General features: G+C 37.5%; 1 protein-coding gene across 13 annotated transcripts in view; it reads right to left on the reverse strand.

The window, feature by feature from the left end:
• MLIP (muscular LMNA-interacting protein) overlaps window positions 1-16,706 on the reverse strand; it is a 301,030-nt gene that overhangs the window by 75,273 nt on the left and 209,051 nt on the right. For all 13 annotated transcript variants that reach the window (XM_010848558.1, XM_010848555.1, XM_010848554.1 and 10 more), the window contains 2 exons: window positions 13,508-13,552; window positions 398-442 (listed from right to left, as the gene is read on the reverse strand). In XM_010848558.1, the coding sequence (XP_010846860.1) occupies window positions 398-442; window positions 13,508-13,552 (90 nt within the window). The remainder of the gene's footprint in view (window positions 1-397; window positions 443-13,507; window positions 13,553-16,706) is intronic.

Consider the following 16,706-nt stretch of genomic DNA (forward strand, 5'->3'; position numbering starts at 1 on the left):
GGGTCACCCCAGTGCACTGGCTTTGAGTGCCCTGTCTCATGCATCAAACCTGGACTGGTCACCTATTTCACATATGGTAATATACATGTTTCAATGCTATTCTCTCAAATCATCCCACCCTCGCCTTCTCCCGCAGAGTCCAAAAGTCTGCTCTTTATATCTGTGTCGCTTTTGCTGTCTCGCATATAGGGTCATTGTTACCATCTTTCTAAATCCCATATATATGGGTTAATATACTGTATTGGTGTTTTTCTTTCTGACTTATTTCACTCTGTATAATAGGCTCCAGTTTCATCCACCTCATTAGAACCGATTCATTTTTGTTCAGATACATCTATCTTGAAAGATTAGGATTTTCTGAAATACTAGGTCTATGATTTAATAACAGGATACATACCAGCTGACTCTCTGGTACCGTAGAAGATGGTGAGGAGAGGTTTGCCTGCAAAATTATAAACATACTGTCTTTTAGTGAAATTCATAATTTAGTAATTATATCTGTTTAAGTATTTTGAAATTTTTTATTATTAAAATAATACATATCAATTGTAGAATTTTGACAGATATTGAGGAAAAATACCATTATGTCAACTCCAGAATAATTGTTTTACATTTTTTGCTCATTGCCTTTCAATATTTCCCCTACACATTTTCATTCAGCTCACATAGTGGTAAATGTGATGTTTTCCATAGAGCTTTTCCTTAGCATCTTAACACAAGCACCAGCAAAAGGCATCAAAAATTCTTCAAGGCGATGTAATATTTCATCCTCCATACACTCCATATTCTACTTACACCAACACTGTTAGCTATTTATATTTATTTATAGTAAAAGAAAACAACAGATTTTTCCTTAAATTACTCATATTAAAAAAAATAAAGCTTTCATGAAAAAAAATCTTTGGTTTTTTTTAAATTGTTTTAAATTAATATTGTTTCATCATTCTTGGTTCCTGAATTTCACACCTTTCTTCTGGAGTTAGTTTCCTTCTCACTGAAGTAAATGCTTTGATAGTTTGTTTTTTTTTTTTCAGAGCTTCCCATCTTGAACTCTCTCTGAAAATGTCTTTATTTTGTTCTCCTCTTGAGCTAGAATTTACCTGAACATAGAATTCTAGGATAATGGTTATTGTTCCCAGCATCTTAAAGATACTGTCCAGTTGCTCTGACTTCTGTTAACTGCTGTCAGTCTAAACATTGTAACTTGGATTATCTGTCTTCACATTTCATTAGTGTTTAAGGTTTTTCTCCAGGGAATTCTGAAAGCTCACTATGATGTGTCTGAGGGTGACCTCCTTTTACATATCCTTCTCTGGGGCTTGGTAAAGTCCTTTACTCTGAGTATGCACATCTTTCTTTGATTCTGGAAAATCCTCTAGGAATCTCTTCACATATTGCTTCTCTCCTATTACATCTAATCTGTTCTTTACAGTTTCAATGAAATATATGTTGGGTCTTCTGAATCCATCCTTCATTTCCATAAAATTCCTTGTCATATTTTTTTTATCCCATTATGCTGCATTCTGGATTGTTTCCACACATAAGCCTGACAGTTAATGAATCAAAATTAATATACATTAAACACAGGCATTGAATTTTATGTTTTTACAACAGCATTTTTAACTTCAAGGAGTTCAATTTGATTCTTTATCCAATCTTTTTATGGTGTCCAGAATTCCTTTTAACTATTTCAACATTTTTATTCTATTTATATTTCATTCCAGATTTTTCTATAATCTCTCATGGTTAAATTGGGCTTCCCAGGTGGCACTCACCAGTGCTAAAAAACCCACCTGCCAATACAGGAGATATAAGCAATGCCCAGTTTGAACCTTGAGTCGGGAAAATCCCCTGGAAGAGGACAAGGCAACCCACTCCAGTATTCTTGCCTAGAGAAATCCTATGGACAGAGGAGCCTGGTGGGCTACATCCCATAGGGTCACAAAGAGTCAAACATGACTGAGTGACTTAGCACACACACACACATGATTAAATCTCCTGTTTCCTGTATCTGCTGATTCTCCTCCATGCCTCTGTCCCAAGATGTCCTTCACTCATTTGGTGACTTTTTAGTTTTGATTTTGAGCTCCTCTTTAGTCGGGGTAATTTTAGTGAAGATGTCTGTAGGTATCTGAGAAACTCTGGGTTGGAAAACCATGCCAATAATACATTTCATGTTTGCCCTGGTGGGCCCCCAGGAGTTTCACTGACTCTGGGCAAGCTTCCACTTTATTTCATCAAACGCATGGGGGCGCAGGTCCCCACATGTTCAAGTTTCACCGGTTTGTTGTTGCGTGTGCGCTCACTTGTGTCTGACTCTTTGTGCCCCCATGGACTGTAGCCCACCAGGCTCCTCTGTCCATGGAATTTTCCAAGCGAGAATACTGACTTGGGCTGCCATTTTCTGCTCCAGGGATCGTCCTGACCGAGGGATCGAACCATCATCTTTTGCATCTCCTTCATTGGCAGGCAGATTCTGTATCAACTGTACCACCTGGGAAGTCCCATTGAACTTGCTCCAAACCCTTCATCCTCATAAGTTGAGCACCCATTTTTTTATGGATGTGCAGGAGTGCAGGGTACCCAGGAGTGCAGGGTAAAGATGTTGGAAGCATGTATGTCTATTTCTATCCCACACTTCATGGATAGGGAACCTTCCAGACACCTAGATGCACACAAAGGATTCATTTCGAGCTCTCAGATTCACTATACAGTGAAAGTTAAACTCTAAGTTCCTGGCTCCTAAGTCCTGATGCACCTGTGTCCTACAGAACTTATATAAAGTGGGGAACCCCACTTTATATCTTATTTTCCCACCTGGAGCTCTCTCCTCATATCTGGCACCCACAGTTTCACTTTCTTTCTTGTAGTTTGAAATACATATAGACTTTAACAGTTACATTTTCTCAAGCTATTCTGCCCTTAAATGGGAGGCTGGGCTTCCATATCAGCTCAGCTTTCACCATTGTCGGGAAGTGGAATGTATATATAATTTTTTTTTCCTTTGGCTGCACCACGTGGCATACAGGGTCTTCCTAACTAGGGAATCAAACCCTTGGGCCCTGCATTTAAAGTGCAGAGTCTTAACCACTGGCCCAGAGAAGTCCAGGAAGTGGTCAAATACAGATGCACAATTTTAAATATACTTGGCTAAGACACAATAAAGCTGTGTTTCTAAACTATTTCTATTCTTTTTGAAGTTGCAAATATGTTCAGGGTTTATGACAGATGAGTCAATGTTGTCTTCACCCTCTGAGAGGTGAATGATGACTGAACACTGAAGGCTGAGTGACTCCCGTGGTATTGCCAAGCACACAGGAGTGTGAATCACTAAACGTGACAACCAGGCACCTGCAGTCCTTCTTGTACTGTGTCCACCACGGTTTGTTTTTTATTTTTGACTCATGCCATTCTTCACCAAGATGGCCACTGATCACTGTCATTCCTGGTGGCTCTAAGGCAGCAGGCTGTCCTGGCTACTGGCTTCCTACCTCTAGCTGTCCTGGCCAATAGCTGTGGACCAGGTTGGTGTCCACTAAGGTTTCTGACTCTTCTGTGCTACAGAAAATTGTCCTTCAGAACGCTCACTCACCAATTGCTCAGTTCACCGAAGGCTTCATTTTTAACCTCGTAATGCAATATGAGTAAAGGTTACTTCTAATGTCTTAGGATCTTTTTCCTTTAGTTAGTTTTTCACTATTGGAATACTGAGAGAGTTTCTCTACTCATTTCCTTAGTTAAACAGCTTCTATGAAATATGCTGAACTAAATGTGTCTTGATGGAAACAACACATAGTTAAGGGGCTTCTCTGGTGGTCTAGTGATTAAGAATCTGCTTTGCAATGCAGGGGACACTGGTTCGATTCCTAGTCCAGGAAGATTCCACATCCGGTGGAGCAACTGGGCCCGTGCGCCGCAATTGCTGAGCCTGCGCTCTAGAGCCCAAGATCCACAACTGCTGAGCCCACGTGCTGCAGGTACTGATGCCCACGTGCCCTAGGGCCCATGCTCCATAATAAGAGAAGCCACAGCAATGAGAAGCCAACACGTCACACCTAGAGAGTGGGCCCGCTCACCACAACTAGAGACAACCCACGGGGAGTGAAGACCCAGCACGGCAATAAACAAAGATTTTTAAAAGCATAGTTAAGTTTTTATCTCAATAATTTTAAGGAAAAAAGAACTCACCCACTAAAACGATTTGCACAATTTAACTACATTACTAACATTTTTCAGTACATTGTGCTAAATAATACCAGACTGTAATAGAGAAAAAAGATAAAATGCTCAGGCAAATATATTGATTAAATTAGGGGAAAACCCATATATCTTTGCATTCAATCTCCACAAGTCCCCCAGATTTCTTCACTGAGAATGATGACATAACATTAAGGTATTGTAGACATCCCCAATACATTTTTATTTCATCTAATATAATGGACTTCGTATCACTGTTATGAGAAACTATTTCCAGAAGGAGGAAAAAAATAGAATTTAATTTGAACTTTAGGGTGGCATAAAGCCACTGCAGATTCTTTATCAAAGAAAAAGAATATTGTTTTATGTGTATTATCACTAATAAAACCAGACTCTCTCAACTAATCTAGTTGTGTCAAACCCTTAGAGAAGCCTCCTTCTCCTTGCCCAATACAGGTTGAGATTGTTTATTAAATTCTGTAGCTATAGTTATGTTACCAATATTCTAGCAATGATTTTTCAAGAGTAAGGAAAGATTGTTTGGTGAGCTGAGACTGGAGTTGTGAATAGTGAGAGGAGACTACTATATTTAAACAACTGCCCATTGGTAAAAAACTAAACTAAGGAAGAGAAGGAACATGGGGTACCTAAAAACAAACCTGAAATTGGACCTGAACAGCACTAAGCTTATTAGTCATTTGATCTATCCATGAAGAACATCAGAGAGAGTGTAAGAATGGTTCTTGTGTGAAACAAGGTCCTATGGTCTATATTCTATAGCCTTTGACATTATTTTAATTACTAAAGAAAGAAAAGGTGGAGAGTGCAAGTATTTTAACCCATTTATCATCATTGAAAACCAAAAAAACACAAAACTTTTTAAAACAAACACAGCAGTCAAAAAATTGTGAAAATCAAAACTTATTTCAAAGAAAATCTGTTAAAAAAGCAAATTACATGCAAACTAATAGAGTTAGACTGAAGAAAGAAACAAGGATTTGAAATCCACTGAAAAATGAATTGCCAAAGACCTCGTGCCTGAGGCACATAAAGAAAAGCCAAGCTCCTCAGGCATTTTCTAATGCTGCTTTTCTGTGCAATCTGCAGCTGTTCCCTATGCTTGACTCATGGGTATCTGGCATCACACTAGCAGACACCCTTTTGGGAGACTGAAATAAAATCAAGTTGCAGCAAGTAAAAAGTGCTCAACACTTGCTTTTGCCTTCTACCCTCTGCACTAACACTTTTAGCAAGTTTTTCTCCAACAGTTATGTCCCTCTCAATTCAATAGCATTAAAGTGTTTCTTTGACCTTTTCTCTGTTGACTTTAATTGTCCTGAGTCGTCTTAAGGCTCAAAGGATTTGAAATCCACCAATGGTAGATTTGGGAAGGGCTGGGAGCTGGGTATAATCAACCTTAATGTCCATTCTATTCTTAGGGTGAGAGAGTGCTTTGTTTTGTACAGAATGGTGGAGGGGATCCGGAGGGGAGTTTTAACTCCAGGCTGTTTTGAGCCATGTAACTTTCCTTTAACTTATAAGTAGAATCTGATATATGATACAAATGAACATATCTACAAAACAGAAACAGACTTACAGACATAGAGGACAGACTTCATCGAAAAAGCAAGAGAGTTCCAGAAAAACATCTATTTCTGCTTTATTGACTAGGCCAAAGCCTTTGACTGTGTTGATCACAATAAACTGTGGAAAATTCTGAAAGAGATGGGAGTACCAGACCACCTGACCTGCCTCTTGAGAAACCTATATGCAGGTCAGGAAGCAACAGTTAGAACTGGACATGGAACAACAGACTGGTTCCAATAGGAAAAGGAGTACGTCAAGGCTGTATATTGTCACCCTGCTTATTTAACTTCTATGCAGAGTACATCATGAGACATGCTGGGCTGGAAGAAGCACAAGCTGGAATCAAGATTGCCGGGAGAAATATCAATAACCTCAGATATGCAGATGACACCACCCTTATGGCAGGAAGAGAAGAGGGACTAAAGAGCCTCTTGATGAGAGTGAAAGTGGAGAGTGAAAAAGGTGGCTTAAAGCTCAACACTCAGAAAACGAAGATCATGGCATCTGATCCCATCACTTCATGGGAAATAGATGGGGAAACAGTGGAAACAGTGTCAGACTTTATTTTTTGGGGCTCCAAAATCACTGCAGATGGTGATTGCAGCCAGGAAATTAAAAGACGCTTATTCCTTGGAAGGAAAGTTATGACCAACCTAGATAGCATATTCAAAAGCAGAGACATTACTTTGCCAACAAAGGCCCATCTAGTCAAAGCTATGATTTTTCCTCTGGTCATGTATGGATGTGAGAGTTGGACAGTGAAGAAAGCTGAGCGCTGAAGAATTGATGCTTTTGAACTGTGGTGTTGGAGAAGACTCTTGAGAGCCCCTTGGACTGCAAGGAGATCCAACCAGTCCATCCTAAAGGAGATCAGCCCTTGGTGTTCATTGGAAGGACTGATGCTGAAGCTGAAACTCCAATATTTTGGCCACCTCATGCGAAGAGTTGACTCATTGGAAAAGACTCTGATGCTGGGAGGGATTGGGGGCAGGAGGAGAAGGGGACGACAGAGGATGAGATGGCTGGATGGCATCACCGACTCGAAGGACATGAGTTTGAGTGAACCCTGGGAGTTGGTGATGGACAGGGAGGCCTGGCGTGATGCACTTCATGGGGTTGCAAAGAGTCGGACACGACTGAACAACTGAACTGAACTGAAGGGGGAAGAAGGGTAGGGAAGGAGAGGATTGGGAGACGCAAGGTGTTACTGTATTTTGCAGGGAATTTTATTTAATATTCTGTGATAAACCAGCATGGAAAATAATATGAAAAAGAATATATATGTATAACTGAGTCACTTCTCTGTACAGCAAAATTAACATGTGTGCATGTCTGCTCAATCATGTCTGATTCTTTGTGAGCCATGGATTGTACCTACTAGGCTCCGCTGTCCATGGAATTTCCCAGGCAAAAATACTGGAGTGGGTGGCCATTTCCTTCTCCAGGTGATCTTCCCAACCCAGGGAGTAAACCCTCATCTCTTGAATTGGCAGGCAGATTCTTTACCAATGTGCCACCTGGGGAGCTCCACAGCAGAAATTAACACACAACATTGTAAATCAACTATCCTTCAATTAAAAAAAATTAATCCCATGGTATGCATAGGAGGTACCAAGACCATAGAGATATATCCGTGAGACATCATATCTTTCTTGCTTCTTATTGCTTTTTCTATCTGTAGACCTTACCCTGTATGAATATCTCACTAAAAGTCACTGTAGCAGTTAGTAATACATCCCCAAATGTTCTAAGTATAAAAAGTAGAGTTGGAAGTATTTTAAAAGTTTGACTCAGTAAGTCAGGGAATAATGATTCCATGTTTCTATGAACATAACTGGTAGGCAGAATAAATAACCGTGGGGACCAGTGACAGTCAGCCTCCATGTGTCACAGTTTACACTAAAGATCAAACCAAGGGAAATGTGGGTGAAATATGGCACCTTCGTGTTTGCTGACGTGTAAAATGATGATACAGACCAAGGCATAAGAGATGTCTCATTAAGTCATTTCTCTTCCTCCTCATTTAGCACAACTGATATAAGGATCTTCCATTTCTTCCTCAGCCTCTCTCACACAAACATATCTTGGAAATATTTCTGAACCATCAAGAAAAGAAAGAAGAATGGTCAGCAGAGTGGAATTTCTTGCTGAAACTGTTCATAACTCATCAAATATCTGGTCACATCCTACGGAAGCAGATGCGGATCCATGTCTGGATGTAAGTGGATTGGATCTGTCACCTCTTACCCTAAGATCTGTGGCTGCATTAGGGCATGTCGGCCCTGAAACACTCCAGCATAGCAACATTGCCAGCCATAGCAACAAGGGGACTGCGTGTGCTGGCTAAATTGGAGAAGATGACCTTTATTTGAATATCTGTATATAGAGAAGGAAATATTCTTAATAAAGTTTGACACATTTTTAATATACGATGATATTTTGAAAGCAATATACTTCCATTGTAATGATATTTTTCTGTCCCTCCAGCTCATTAAAATGAGATTTTTACCTCTATGCTATATTATATTCAATAAGCCTATCTTTGTTCTTTCTCTGGCACTTAAAAAGTAATTTCTGAAATGTAGTGAGTTTATTAAATGAGTTGTTATCAATAAAATGTGACTCCAAGTGAGAGTTTTTTCGATAAATTAGGAATAAGTCCAAATACTTGCCCTATTTTCTGAAGTTGCTCTTTACTAAGAAAGTATACTGTGGTTTTGAATTACATGAGTGAAATGAAATTATACTGGCAGTAGTTAATGAAAAATAATAAATAGTTGCAAAGACAAGTATAATGTAAAGGAAAAAAAAATGACATTCCCCTCCAGAGACGTTAGTATGAAAACAGAATCAAACGGAAACTTAATTAGAAAATTCATTCCTTAGGGGGAAAGAAACTCTTTAAAAATGAGTGCCATGGAAAACAATCATTCATAGTTTAACTGATAACTTATGAGTTAATTTACACATAAGAAAATAATTTAAAACATCAGAAATATTCTAAACATTATCATCTCAGATGTTGTCACCAGATACAAAATTACTCATTTCAAGTTTAGACTGACGGTTTGGGGTGATGAAGAAATAATTCAGACCCAGAAAATGAATACTAATGTATAAAATATTTAAGGAAGACAAATTATTTTCAGCTTCTGTTGGTGCAAACAAATATTAACGACAGGGGCTTTAACACAAGGAAAACCTAGGTTGGATTTTCCTCCTCTGTGACTGTTTCCTCCTCCATAAAATAGAAATTTGAAATAATCAGACCCACATCATAGGACTGGCATCATGTTAGATGAGATAGTTAAAACTCATCTGTAAGAGCTCAAAACATTAGTTATTATGATTATTGAATTTGGCATCTGTTAAAAACAATGAAGTGAAATATGAATGATAATATAATTAATCCCACAAGTGACCTGTGATGATTAGGACCACTCAATGTATTTGTTAGCCTCATTTAAATTCTATTACACTTAAGAGAACCTGAATTAAATTACTTTGAAATAAACTGCAATTCAAGTACACCATGAATTGAAGAAAAACCTTGACTTTACTACAGTAAAGGAGTAAAATGGTACTTTACTACACCTGGCTCATCCTAAAAAGCAGACTATGTGGAGTGTAACAATGGGTGCGATCAAGATGAAGAAAAGGACATGAATTGTTTTACAAGGATTTTCTATCTTTTTTTCTTTTTTTGATGAAGGAAAGCCAGCCTGTCATCAAAGGCCCCATAAAAAGGAATTAGTCGTGTAATTTCTCATTATTTAATTAAACCACTCTCATCATCCCAGGAAAATCGGAAATCCAATGAACATACTACACTGAGAATTAGCATCTTTGTACATTTGTTTTAACATCAGTTCTCAACACCAGTTCTCTGTCTCGCTCTCCTCCAATTCTGTGAACAAGTATCGTGCTCTTTGCTATTTTGATTGTTTACTGTCGTCCCCATCCTGTGCTTCACAAATGGGGACACTGCTGTTCTGCTCATCCCTCACACCCAGTGACTCTGCAGAAGAGCTGGGGCATGGCAGACACTCAGATATTTGTCAAGTCAGTGGGGAAAAAGGGGAAAATTGAATAATAGGGCTATGCTATGCTAAGTCACTTCAGTCGTGTCCGACTCTGTGCGACCCCATAGACGGCAGCCCACCAGGCTCCCCTGTCCCTGGGATTCTCCAGGCAAGAACACTGGAGTGGGTTGCCATTTCCTTCTCCACTGCATGAAAGTGAAAAGTGAAAGTGAAGTCGCTCAGTCGTGTCCGACTCTTAGCGACCCCATGGACTGCAGCCTAACAGGCTCCTCCGTCCATGGGATTTTCCAAGCAAGAGTACTGGAGTGGGGTGCCATTGCCTTCTCCGGAATAATAGGGCTAGAAACGGACTATACTTTCTACTCATCACAGTTCATAGATTATATAGGATAGTTTTTTAAAGCACCCCCCCACCCCTCCAAAGTAGGGTTTTGAGTGGAGTGTGCTAACCAGCTGAGGATAATCCACAGTGTAACAAAACTTTTTCTTCTTGGTTCTAATTCAAGTCTTCCCTTTTCTCCTCTGAGGTGCAGAAGTTGGTAAACTGCATGATCCCTGCTTTGGAATAAAATCTAAGAAGGGCAGTAACACACCTGGTCCTAGCAGATGTATACTGCAAAGATGACTGTTTTCCTCAAAGTTTTGAAGAGAGATGGCAGAATATTGAAATGTTACAACCTGTAGGATTCTCAGATTTGCTTTTGAGTTTCCATGGGAGAAGAAGGGAGAAAAATATAAAGATTAATTAAGTGAAAACTATTCAAGTCACACTTAATATGATGCAATTATAGCTCTGTTAATACAAATATTAGAATTTCTAGAAGAAAATATTATAGAATCAGTGGGGAGAGATAAATTAGGAGGTTGAGATTAACCTCCTAATTATTATATTATATTATTATATATACCGTAAATATATAGAATAGATAATCAACAAGGACCTAAAATAAAGCACAGGAAACTCTACTCAGTACTCTGTATTAACCTATTTGGGAAAAGAGCCTGGAAAAGAACAGATCTATGTATAGCTGTACATCACTCTGCTGTACACCTGAAACTAACACAACACTGTAAATCAACTATACACCAATATAAAATTTCATTTTTTTTTCAGTGCAAAAAGTTTTTAAAAAGAAAATATCCCAGTGTCATTCTTTTTTAAAATCATGGTATATTGTATTTAAGATCAATTGTTCACATAAGATTAAGGCTTATAACTAAGGAAGACTTCTGTTCTAAAATTTCATTTTTCTCCTGGAAAGAAATGTCAGACATCATTTAGTAAATGGAATAACTGAAGCCAAATATTTACAAGTGTGACTTCCCTATGATGGCAGCAGAAACTAGTTTTCACACCCCACTGTAAAATTACCCATCTAGTCTTCCAAAAGACATGGACATATTGGAGGTGTCACAAACAATTCAAATGTCATTTTGTGGGAGAAAGTAAAAAAACAAATCTTCTCCAAGAAACCAAATTTAATCAAAATCAAGAATCTTATCTGAGTAAGAATTGACATTTGTTAGAGTCTATATTAAGTCTACTTGATGATTCAGTTAACTTCAGTTAACTTTGAATGATTCAAATGCTGTCACAAAGTTTGGGGCAAATGTTAACCTCCTTTAATTAAGTCAGATAACAGAAGAATAATTTGAAATAGCCTCTAACTATGGAGACTGAAGCAGCCCCTGTAGGATTATTGCCATTGCTATCAAATTACTCATCCCCTGGAGTGATGGAAGAAGGCATCCTTATTTCAAATAAGCCTAAATCAGACTTGGGTGCAAACTAAGAGTAGATGAGAAAGAAAGGAGAGAGTAAAGAATATTCTAGCTCTTTTTTTCTTGAGTCTGGCTTTTGTAGAATGTCTTAGTCACAAAAAGTATAGAAACATCTCTAAGGACTTTCTTTTCTTACATTCAACTAAAGAATCAAAGAACTAGCTAAATCATGGTGCACCCAGTCTTCCCAAGATAAGGAGGAGGAAGAGAAGTGGAGAGACATAGACGAAGGGGAAAAAAAGAAGGAAGGGAAGAACAATCATTTATTGACTCATATCTGTGTCAGGACTACATTAAGGACTTTTCATACATTAACCATTGTAAATCTTACATCAACCATTAGTATCCCAATTTTGAAAGTGTTAGTCACTCAGTCGTGTCTGCCTCTTTGTGACCCCATGGACTGTAGCCCACCAGGCTCCTCTTCCATGGAATTTTCCAGGCAATAATACTGGAGTGGGTCACCATTTCCTTCTCCAGGGGATCTTCCCAACCAGGGACTGAACCCGAGTCTCCTGTGTCTCCTGCACTGCAGGCAGATTCTCTACCTGCTGAGCCACTGGAGAAGTCAATATTATAGATTAAAAAAATCTAAGGCACAGACAGGTTAAATGACTTTCCAGGATTCTGGAGCAAGCAGCAACACTGGATGTGAACTTGGGCAAACTTCAGGAGATGGGAGGGACAGGGAGGCCTGGCACGCTGCAGTCCATGGGGTGTGCAAAGAGCCAGACACGACTGGACGACTGAACAAAAACAACAAATAGCCACCAAATGCCTCCACTTTTTAAAGTATTTGCTTCAAATAACTTCCAGGAATAACAGAAAATAACAGTGAAGCTTCTAAATAACGTTCTAAGCAGTGTTCCTATCCATACCCCCTAAACATCACTTCCTGAATGTGATGAAGCTGAGTAACTTCACTCAATTCATTATCTGCCTTGGGAAGGTTCAGATGAAGGCAGAAATGTATACACTGAAAGAAGATTGGTCACAAAATTTATTTACTAATTGACTCTGAATGATGATGATGATACTCGAAAATATAAACTAAAAGGAATAGTTTGCTGGTTTGTTTTAAACTAAATTTTAAACACTTCCTTAGGGAACAGTCTTATTTACACCAGAATATGTTTGGTCAGATGCAGAATTTGACTGCATGATGGGTTATTTAGTGAATAGAGAGTAGGAATGGGGTGAAGCTACGTGTGTGCATATGGCACATTCAGAACCAGCTCGCCACAACTTATTGAATCAAGTGTGTGAGTTTATATCTACATGCTTATTATTAATACACTTTTGCTCAAAAGTGGGACTGATTTCTTTGTTAAAAATTTAAATTCAAACATCGAAATGAATCCGCCACAGGTATACCCGTGCTTCCCATCCTGAACCCTCCTCCCTCAAAACTACTACAATATTGTAAAGTTTAAAAATAAAATAAAATTTAAAAAAATAAATAAAAAAAAAAATTTAAATTCAAGAAAGCAGCAAACTAGTCAAAATCAACTAAACTGGCAATCCCATTGGAAATAGACAAATCTTAATATTTCAAGCATATGAGTGGACTCTATCATAATAAGCATGATAAAACATTACAAAAATGAAAATGCTATCTAAGCAAAGGTAATTAGAAAGACAGAAAGCAGGTACTAGAGTTCTGTTTGATTCAGCCAAACTAATCAGATAAATAAGACCTCACTTAAGAAGGAATTCAGTCAATATACTTACCTGAAATAACTGATTTTTCCACCTCTCGGCCAATCACACCATCCTAACTCTTCCATTTATGAAAAATTCAACTAATTCAGCTCAGATGATTGTATAATTGAGTTCACCCCAAAGCATGCCCCAGCACCCATTACGACAGCAGTATGTATAATTATAAAGCGACTTACATATTTGGTTTCTCGACCAGCTGCTCTTGGAAGAGTTGTAGGCATCTGTATGAAAATAAAAACAATTATGGTACTGAAGTAATCAAGAAAATATTAAAAGACTTAACTTCTGGGATATGTGTTCACCTTTCTTTTCCTATTAAGACTTTCTAACCAGTACTCCATCTTTTCTATACAAAACCTCCTGTTCTTTGAAATTTATTTCACTAAGCTTTACTTTCACTTTATTATTCTCTTTATTGTTGTTATCAATCAGTTTTGAAGAAATTATATCTTATTTATTGATGACGTTCACTCATGGATCATAATAGTTCCTCACACAATTTCAGGATTCACACAGAAGTCTCTATCCCTCAATTCTTTGAGCTGTTCAACTCCAAAAACATCCTCATCTGCTCCGTTTCAATCATCAGCTCCCAGGACTGTTCCTAGATGTGACCTTCACAAATGGGAAACTTCTGAAATTTCATTTCTCACATCTGTCTTTTAGAACTCTACTTCCCATCTACCATCTTCATTTCTCAAACATCCCAACACAACATTTCTTCAGCCTCACTGAGACTTCCAAATTAATGAGCCTTCCCAGCTCCATTACATATGCTTCATATTCTCAGTCATTTTAATATCTTAATTTATCTTGCTTCTTTCTCTCCTTGTGAGACAAACTCACAAAAACTAACAATAAAAACATAGATGGATCATATTATATATTTCCTCTAAATTTGCACTTGAGATGTAAAACATGGCTAGAGGAACTTTCTCAATCAAGCTAACTGATTTCATTATAAACTATGAAATAAATTTATACATCAAGCACATTACAATAAAAATGAAGAAGTAGCTATGGATACAATGGCTTCCCTTGTGGCTCAGCTGGTAAAGAATCTGCCTACAATGAGGGAGACCTGGGTTCCATGCCTGAGTTGGGAATATCCCCTGGAGAAGGGAAAGGCTACCCACTCCAGTATCCTGTCCCGGAGAATATACAGTCCATGGGGTTGTAAGGAGTCGGACGCTACTGAGCGACTTTCACTTTCACTTTTTCACATACACGTGAACCTGGGTTGCAGGGAGAAATAGACGACAAAGCAGCACGTGGAAAGCGTTTTATTTGATGGAAGTTTTGCATCTTGGATGTGGCGGTGGTTACATAACTATATGCTTTGTCAAAACTCATAGAATTGTACACTAAATGGGTAAATTTTACAATGGGTAATTATACCCCAATGAACCTGACTTTTAAAACAGAATTACATAAGCTACAAAAAAGAACTGAACATAAAGACTGAAGAAGAGAATAGATAGTGAACAAATTCTTGAACTGGAATATCAGACCAAGGAATCTTCTTGGAAGAATTAGGAAACAATAAATAGAAAAAAAAAATGTAAAGATGAAGACATGGAATATAGAAACAAAAGTGACAAAATCACATAGTGAGAGCCCTAGGAAGAAAGGAACATTTGAAAAGATAATGACTACAAATATCCTAAATGTGACGGGAGGACGAGACTGAAAACTTGAGATGAAAGGCTAAAGAGAGGATCAACTCAGACACATAAAAGAAAACACACACACACACACTTAGACACATAATAGGAAAAATCAGTAACATCACAAAGACAAAATTCTAAAAGATTACAGTGCTACTCTGTGAATGATCACTCTGCAGTGGTGGAGTAAATATCATACGGACAAAACATTTCACAAGTTATGTTGTTGACAAGAAAGAATCTAGGCCAAAAATCTGTTGAGAAAAGGGGACCTATAATTTTATATCTGGCAAAGCTATAATTTAAAAGAAAGGGTAAAATGCTAATCTCAGGAATACCGGCAATAGAATCAGAATACACTTTTCAGCAGGAGTTAAAAAAGAAAAATAAATCTAGGAAAAATCTATGAATCTTTCAGAAATCAGGATCTAAATAAAGATTAAGCATCTAAATAAAGAATAAATCAAGAAAAATATCACCATTAAAATTCAAATATAGAGGTACAAAAGATACTAGCAAACTGTGTGTGTATATATGTACATATATAGAGCTCTTGGTTGAAACTGGAAAGTGGAAAATGCTGTGGTATTTAATTTTGGAAAAATACACTTGTAAGTCTGAAAATTGATAGGAAAATCAGCACAATTATTGTTTTTAATAATTTACATCTAATTATGAACAGTAACAAAAATGCAAACTGAGATTTTCTTCATTTTCAAACCAATAAATGTCAAAATATCCAAAAGAAAACATTTTAAGTAGAAAATATACACTAAGATGACAGGAACTCATCCTAGTAGAAGAAGAATTGCAATAACTGTTAATGGCTTAAGGTCCCAGATCAACAGAATTCCAGATTAAATATAAAAGTGATATTCAGAAAAATGTTGTCTTGAAGAAAATAAGAGCCTACAAAAGATAAAAAGTAATAGAAAATAGTAAAATTAAAAAAATAACAAAGTATATCTAGGAAAACATGGAGGAAAAACTACAGATATTTTGTGCTTATCAGGTCAGTGTTTTCACACAAGACTAAAAAGAACAGCCTTCCATGTGGTGTCCTAAACGCGAAAAAAATTCAAAGAATGGATATATTTATACATGTTGTACATTCACCTTGTCACACAGCAGGAACTAGCACATCATTGTAAAGCAACAACACTCTAAAAAATTAATTAATTAAATTTAATTTAGAAAATAAAAAAGAAGGGACTTTAAAAAGTAAAACAAGGTGTACACAAAATTAAATTGAAAAAAGAAAAAGTAGGTTTGGTGTAAAAGTTTTTTCTCTGGTTGTTTTCTTTTTTTCCTGGATGGTGCCAGAAAAAATAAATATGATTTTTATGAGTGTCAAAAGTAGGGAAAACCACTAGACCATTAGGGTATGACCTAAATCAAATCCCTAATGATTATACAGTAGAAGCGAGAAATAGATTTAAGGGACTAGATCTGATAGACAGACTGCCTGATGAAATATGGATGGAGGTTCATGACATTGTACAGGAGGCAGGCAGCAAGACCATCCCTAAGAAAAAGAAATGCAAAAAAGCAAAATGGCTGTCTGAGGAGGCCTTACAAAGAGCTGAGAAAAAAAGAGAAGCCAAAAGCAAAGGAGAAAAAGAAAGATATACCCATTTGAATGCAGAGTTCCAAAGAATAGCAAGGAGAGATAAGAAAGCCTTCCAAAGAGATTAATGCAAAGAAATAG

Source organism: Bison bison, unplaced genomic scaffold (assembly GCF_000754665.1).
Source record: "Bison bison bison isolate TAMUID 2011002044 unplaced genomic scaffold, Bison_UMD1.0 scf7180017864270, whole genome shotgun sequence".
NCBI classification, from domain to species: domain Eukaryota; kingdom Metazoa; phylum Chordata; class Mammalia; order Artiodactyla; family Bovidae; genus Bison; species Bison bison.